Genomic DNA, 7,684 nt, shown 5'->3' with positions numbered 1-7,684 from the left:
CAGTGGTTCACCCGGATTTCGATTTTAGTAATTTTTATTGGATTTTTAAATTTTTTTTTCAAACCCGAACTGAATTTATCTTTGATCAACCGGTAATCCGTTCAACCGCAAGTCTCAGTCAAATTTCAAAACACCGATCAAAACTATAAAACTGTTATATTGATTTATATTTAAAATATCTAATTCAAACTTAAAAACCTAAAAATACATGTATAATATAGTTTTACCGAACATAAATCTGGATATAAAATACATATATGAGACGGATTATATAAATACATATACAAGACGGATTATATAAATGTGATTATATAAAATTTTCACCAAACATAAACCCGCGCTTTGAAAGCGCGGATCAAAATCTAGTAATACATTAAACTTCAAATAGTAACTCAAAAATGTAAAATTAATTATGATTGGTAACATTTCTTGAGTTAATCTTCTAACTCAAATTTAATCAATGGTCACTAATCAAAGCCAAAATACAAATCAGGCAAAACCCCATAAGAAATGTGGTTTAGAAGAGAAAAGAGAAAGAACGAAACGTGTCGGCCCGGTCCAGCGATCATACCTTATCTAAACGGCGTCGTAGAAAACAGCCAGTAAAGATCAGAGGAGAGAAGAGAGAGACACATTGCAAATTGCAATCAACCACATCAATGGCATCATCATCCATTATCATCCCTCCGTTCCTCTCAGCTTCCATCAGCCGTCGCAACCTCCTCCTCTCCACCACCACGATCGCCACCGTATCTCCCTCCCCTCAGATCCCTTCCCCACCAGACGTAACAATCACCGACCGCGTCTTCCTCGATTTCTCCCTCTGCCCAACTTACTTCCGCTCTGATCCCTCCGCCACACTCTCCTCCACCACTCCTTGCCCCGACTCCACTCCCCTCGGCCGCGTCGTTCTCGGACTTTACGGCCGTCACGTTCCTCTCACTGTCTCCACTTTCAAACTCATGTGCACTTCCTCCTCCTCCTCCTCTACCTCTTACAAGAACACTCCCATCCACAAAATCTTCCCCGGTCAGTTTTTCCTCGCCGGAAGACAAGGATTACGGCGAGACACGGCGGAGGTCGGTCCTCTTCTGAAGAGTTTGCCTCGAAACACCGACGTCGTTAATTCCAAGTCGTTCCTCATCCCTCACGCTCGTCCCGGACTCGTCTCTCTTTGCTTGTCTGAAAACGACGACGACGATGAGACCAGACTCGATCCTGAGTACAGAAACGTCGAGTTCTTGATCACTACGGGACCTGGTCCTTGTCCGCAGCTCGACGGTGGCAACATTGTCTTCGGTACTGTTCTTGAAGGTAATTAAATTAAAATTAACTTTCTTTGATTCTTAATGTTGAGTTTAATTTAAAGAAATTGAAAAATCTCTCTACAGGGTTAGATGTGGTGACGAGTATAGCTGCGGTGCCAACGTTTAAGCCGTCGGAGAAGATTCGACAGTTCAACGATTTCGCAGAGTTTCTGGGAGACGAAAGAGCTCAGAACGCAAGATCATTGTGGAACAGACCTCTTAAGACGGTTTTCATTAGTGACTGTGGAGAGCTTAAGGTCACTAAGCCTTCCCTCTCTCCATCTCTGCCTTAAGTATATATGAATGTATATGTGTGTTTATAGTAAGCATCTACTTCTTCTACTCTCAACCGTTATAATTCAATTCTACTCGAGAGTTCTTCGGCTGGTTGCTAAAAACTAAGATGTACAAGAGCTTGTAATCAAAACAACTTGTTATATAAATCTGAACATGGCTAAAAAGTCAGGACAAATTGTCTCATCTTATCTTCAATGAAGTTTGTTTTTCTTAGCATTATACTGTCTTCTAGTAGGTAGAACATAATCGATTGTTTATTTCGAATTGGTCATGTAACTACTATATATTAGTTTACTCTGTTGCTTTCTAACTTTTTTATAACTGTTATATCTTATGTGAGAGTTTTTAATATTTTGATATATAGGTAGGTAGGTATGTTTATATTATAATGTTGCCGTCTTTCAGCCGTACTAATATCTACGAATTTTAAATTTGCCATTTCCCGTCCCGTCCCGGTCTCAGTGCATGGTTGCAAACGAGGAATTGTCGTTTTCGGTTTGAGTGATGGGTCTTTTATTACAGTTTATGGGTTTTCAAAACAGCATAAGAACAAAGTTTCTTGTGCAGATTCTTGAGATGACTCAGGTAGAACTTGTGAACCAAACTTGGTAGCTATGTGGGTCGGTACCAGAAGAACATAAAGTTAAAAAAAAAAAAAAAAACCAAACTTGTTTGTCTCCTGTTAGAAACAGACTAGGAAGGAGCCGCTCTGGAGTTCTCTCTACAAGATTATGAGTTAAGTTTTACAAAAGAGAGAGATATAGGATCTCAATCGAAAGTCTGAAACTGATACAAATAAATATTATAGGTACGATTTTCCGATTAGGCCTACGATTTCGATATGGTGATTTATATCGGAAAACAAACAAAAAAAAATACTGGGACGTCAAATTAAAGATAAGAAATATGTACAGTGCTACAATATACGAAAACAATCCACGATTTAAGAAAACAACGCAATTTAAAAAAAAAAAAAAAAAAAAAAAAGTGAATGATCACCGCAAAAGGTTATGGATGGCGAGGGAGGATCCAGGCGACGTGGTAGAGGAAGGTGGTGAATGAGGGAGCCTAGAGGAGAAATTGTGAAGTGGAAAACGATTGACATTTTCATCCTCTTCTCCCCTGTCAAAGTTTAGCGCATAGCTCGACGGATCATAATGAAAATCCGTCGTGTGACGTCGTACGTGCTTACCTTCCCCGATCCTATGGATCAGACTTTTGCATTTTTCGTGCGATTTGGACAGCGTCCGAGCAAGTCTAGGAGATTTGGTCTTGGTTGGGCTTTGTGTAGATGTCTCGTTTGGACTCGTCGGAGATGATGGTTGCTCAGGGAGACTTTGGGGGTGGTTGGTTGTTCCGAAACATCCGCCCGCAATGCAAAGCGTTGATTTGAGTTTCTTTTTAAACGATAAGTGATGATGATGGCTCATTGATTCGCTTCCTATTTTCTTTTTTTGAGATTTTTTTTTTTTTGGTTTCTCTTACGATCTGATCAACGAGAAGAGAATTAGCTAAGAAACATTGTAACACGATATAGAATATGTATAGGATAAAGAAAAAAAAGTGTTGAGCCAAAACTTCGGAGAACAAGTTGAAAATTTACTATTTTAAGAATAGAAATTATTACATTGAAAGGCAGTTTTGAGTTTTTTATTACACCATAAGACAGTTATAGCTCCTGGCACACTTTATCTTAACTTTATCTCCCTTTTGTCTATTTATTAACTAAAACAAAGTTCTATTGTAACTAATGGGTCCCATCCACCCACTCTTTTCTCTTTTATTATCATCTTTTTCTTCTACACATTGAGTTCTTTTTATTTTTTTTGTTCAGACCATTCGTCTTCGACAAATTTTTATTTTAATTTAAGATGTTTTAATTTTTCATAAATTTAACAATTCTACATTTTTCAGTTCATCTACTACATTTTAATTTTCACTGAAACAAATAACAAAAACCCTTCTCCTATTTTTGATGGATCTTCGATGATCTAACAAATATTGAGAAGAAGGAAGGGAGGCAAATGAGAGAGGTTTCCATGATGACCATCACAACGAGCTTGAACAGATAGAGAAGCAAGTCTTAGTCGCAGTTCTTGTGGCCGAGTCGAGAGGCATAGTTGCGGAGGAGCTCGTGACCGTAGATGACAACGGGTTTTCTCAGTGTAGTTCAATCCTCTGTATTGTGTCTCAGCTCTTTTTTTTCGTGATTCATCATTCATGTGACCTTCGTTCCTCTTTAGTGTCTTCTCAAACTGGCACAAAAAGCTCAAGAGTAACAATGGCTAACTTTGACATTTTTGCATGTCCAGTCCTTTAACTTCGGTCTCATTTCAGTTTTGCCTCCAATATTTTTTAAACGTACAAATTGCTCTTTAGGTTCACCTTCTAACTTCTAAATTTGCATTTTAGTCTACAAACAAATGCAATTTATACACCTAAATGAAATCAAAAAGAACTAAAAATCATTAGAATCATCAGATATCATAACATATGCAGTGTAAAAGAACCAATGTATATGTGATTTTTTTATAAAACATTGTACATGTGAACAGTGAAATACATGTGTACACGTTGACGATATTTTGTAATTGCTGCTTTGTAATCGGTGTACAAATGTTAATGTACATATACGCATTAAAGGTTAATGTACATATACACACTAAAAGTTGGTGGCGTACATGTGTAAAACAACATGGTAGTGTACAGGTGTACATCACTGGACATATGTTAGTGTACATATAGACAAGGGCTAACGTGTACAATATACATATTATATTTTCAGATATTTTCATGTACACATGTTTTAGACTATCGACAAAAACTAACTTGTACAATATACATATTATATTTTCAGATATTTACATGTACACATATGTTTGAGATACATGTTAGATGTTCAATATGTTGTAAAATTGTGTACATGTGTTAGTGTACATATACACATTAAATGTTGGTGGCATACATGTGTACAACAATTTGATAGTGTACATCACTGGACTAACGTGTACAATATACATATTATATTTTCAGATATTTACATGTACACATATGTTTGAAATACATGTTAGATGTCCAACATGTTGTAAAGTTGTGTATATATGTTAATGTACATATACACATTAAATGTTGGTGGTGTACAGTGGACAACAATATAGTAGTGTACATGTGTACATCGCTGGACATATGTTAGTGTACATATAGATGTCCAGCATATAGATGTCCAACATATGTTAGTGTACACATGTTTGAGATACATGTTAGATGTCCAGCTGCTGTAAAGTTGTGTATTATTATGAAACAAATATAGATGTCCATCATAAAACAAATATCTTAAAGAACTTCAACTGTATTATTATGTAGATGTTTTAGGAAGTTAATTACTATGTTGGATCTTAACTTGAACATGTTTAATTTGTTACAATGATATATCATATGATTATAATATTTTTTAGCATTTTAATTTAGTTTATTTATGTTATTTTAGGATGCATTTAGAAAATTTAGTGTATATATGTTCTATTGCACAATCTAAAAAATCTGAGGAAAATTAAAAAAAAAAATCTGTATATTTAAGATGTTGGGACTTAATTATAAAGAATCAAAAATTTTAAAGACCAAATATGTAATTTTCAGAAACTTGACCATTGTTGCTGAGTTTCAATCTAGAACATAATCACGATGTCGGATGAGATCCGAGCTCGAACCATCACTGTTTCACTTTGCGTTGAAGGAGAAAGGAGGAAATTGTGACGGAGGCGAGAGCTTAAATTATGGTGACGACATAAATGAGTTGCAAAACACATTTTCAAGATGACAAAAAATTGCGGCGGAGAAAAAAGATTCGCGGAGAAAAAAGAGTTACGGAGAAAAAGAAGAGATGCAGCGGAGAAAGAAGAGTTGCAGCGACAAAAAAAAAATATAATTCAATAACCTTCAACAGATCACGATGTGAAGAAGAAGCTTTAATAATTTCTGGATTTTATTAATATATTTTTGGGTTTTAAATGTGTGGTCCCCAGATAAAAAAAAAGGTTACTAATTTCAAAAAATTGTGGGTCCATCTAGTTAGATCAATGACTTTAGTTAATAAAAACTACCTCAATAGTCATAACTGTCTTGAAATGTAATTAAAACTCACAAACTGCCCCGCAGTGTAAAAAACTCTTAAGAATATCATAATCAACAATATTAAAAGAAATTTAATATTTGGAACTAATTAACTTTTATTTTATAAAAGTAAACATAAGAAATTTTAGTATTTTTAGATTTTCAATAAAGAGAAAATAATAATAATTCAAGGGTTTTTCAAAAAATAACCTAAAACTAGATTTTGATCTGCTTAGGAAACATGATTTTTTTTTCAGTTACTGATGTGAAACTGATTTACAAATTACAATTATTATTTTTAGAATCATAACAATTGAGATTTTATGTTTTTATTGTTTATTTTCCTTTCTTGAAAATATGGTATTTGTTCGAAATAGATTTAAAGATGATATATGTGAATTAGTAGTATAGATATTATATATTGAAGAGCAATGTGTTCTTATTATTGAAATGTAATAATAATATGAATTATTCATTTTAAACTGAAAATGGGTTTCTCTTGTCATACAATTATATCACAGTTCTAACCATCGATTCCCACTACTTCGTAATCCTTATTCGATTTAGAAAAGTTACTACTATCTTTGAAAGCTCTTATATTTTTGTTGAACCATACTCATAAAAAATTTATGAATTTTTTTTTTTTATTAGAAAACAAATATTTTAAAAGCTGTTCTATAATAATGTTTGAGTTTTAAGAAGTGTTTTCATATCCGACCCAGATTCATAATTGAACCGGTACACCCACTACCTTTTTTATAATCCGGTTTATATTTAATAAAAAATTTGTTAATTAAAAATACGATAAAACCCGTTTAAAAAGATAAAATCCCGCTATTAATCCGTGATCTGATAACATTGATCCGATAAAAACACAAATTATATCTGATAATTGTTTTTTTAATGATGAAATTACTTATATTTCTTTTTAATATAACATAAAATTATTATAATTCTTTAGACTTTGATAAAATTTTATTATGTCATCCAAATAAAAATGATAATATAAAAAACTTATTGATATGAAAATATTAGTATATTTCGTTATTAACCTACTACAAGTTCAAATTTTTATTTTAGATTTAAAATTTAATTTTATAATAATTTTAAAACTATATTTAACATTCAGAATTGTCATATTAATATTTTTTGGTAAATGATAGTAAAATATTTTTTAGTTCTTGTGTGTATACTCATTTTGATCGTTAAATAATATTATACATGAAAAATGATATGATATATAGTGTAGGATACAGAGTTTTGGTTTGTATTGAAAATATGAATAGTATTCGAAATGATCTATTTTCAATATTGATACATAGATTTAAGAAAATAATATATTGATATCATTAAGTGTGTAATAACTATAACTTTTTATCATCATTATTATCCTTATTACACAAATATATTTTTAATAGTTTGGAGACAAGTAAATGTATTATCTACAACTCTATATGCACTATCAAAACAAAGTCTCTTTCTACATGATTTCTCATTGTACATTCAACCGCTATAAGTGAAACAAGATTGGGAACACCAGTGTCCAACATAATCAAAATCGTCTTCTATAGAAGATTTTTCTGGGGAGTTTTCTAGTGTATTATAGCTTAGCATATTTCTCGAAGAAGTCTCGTAATCCTAAAGGGAACTAAAAATTTCAGTGAAGTTAAACTGAGAACTAGAATATTTTAGAGAAGTCTTCCACTAGAATATGTGGTCAAATTATATTTGTATTTTTTAATTTTCCATTAAAATATTGGTTTAGCAGAATTTTTCGGTGAAGTTTTTCCAGAAATCTGCCTAAGAAATCTGCTCGAGAAGTCTGCTAACGATGGTCGGTACATAGTTCTCAGATCTGAAAAATCTGTATATTCAAAAATGATCAAAATAGTTTCAAAAAAATATTTTTAAAATAGAACTTCTAAACTTCAATAAGAAAAAACAATTACAATAAATTTAATATATTTAAT

General features: G+C 32.6%; 2 protein-coding genes across 2 annotated transcripts; one reads left to right on the top strand and one right to left on the bottom strand.

Annotated features, from left to right (window-relative positions):
• Positions 1-597: 597 nt before the first annotated feature.
• On the top strand, positions 598-1,820 carry LOC108818931 (peptidyl-prolyl cis-trans isomerase CYP28, chloroplastic). The gene is made up of 2 exons (XM_018591886.2): positions 598-1,314; positions 1,392-1,820. The coding sequence occupies exons 1-2, from the start codon at positions 660-662 to the stop codon at positions 1,598-1,600; spliced, it is 864 nt and encodes a 287-aa protein (XP_018447388.2). The 5' UTR covers positions 598-659; the 3' UTR covers positions 1,601-1,820.
• A 779-nt stretch (positions 1,821-2,599) lies between these two features.
• On the bottom strand, positions 2,600-3,034 carry LOC108820148 (uncharacterized). The gene has a single exon (XM_018593123.2). The coding sequence runs from the start codon at positions 3,032-3,034 to the stop codon at positions 2,600-2,602; it is 435 nt and encodes a 144-aa protein (XP_018448625.2).
• Between the last annotated feature and the right edge of the window lie 4,650 nt (positions 3,035-7,684).

This window comes from Raphanus sativus, chromosome 8 (assembly GCF_000801105.2).
Source record: "Raphanus sativus cultivar WK10039 chromosome 8, ASM80110v3, whole genome shotgun sequence".
Taxonomy (NCBI): Eukaryota; Viridiplantae; Streptophyta; class Magnoliopsida; order Brassicales; family Brassicaceae; genus Raphanus; species Raphanus sativus.
Note: the sequence above shows the minus strand (reverse complement) of the source record. Positions and strands in the feature narration are given on the sequence as shown.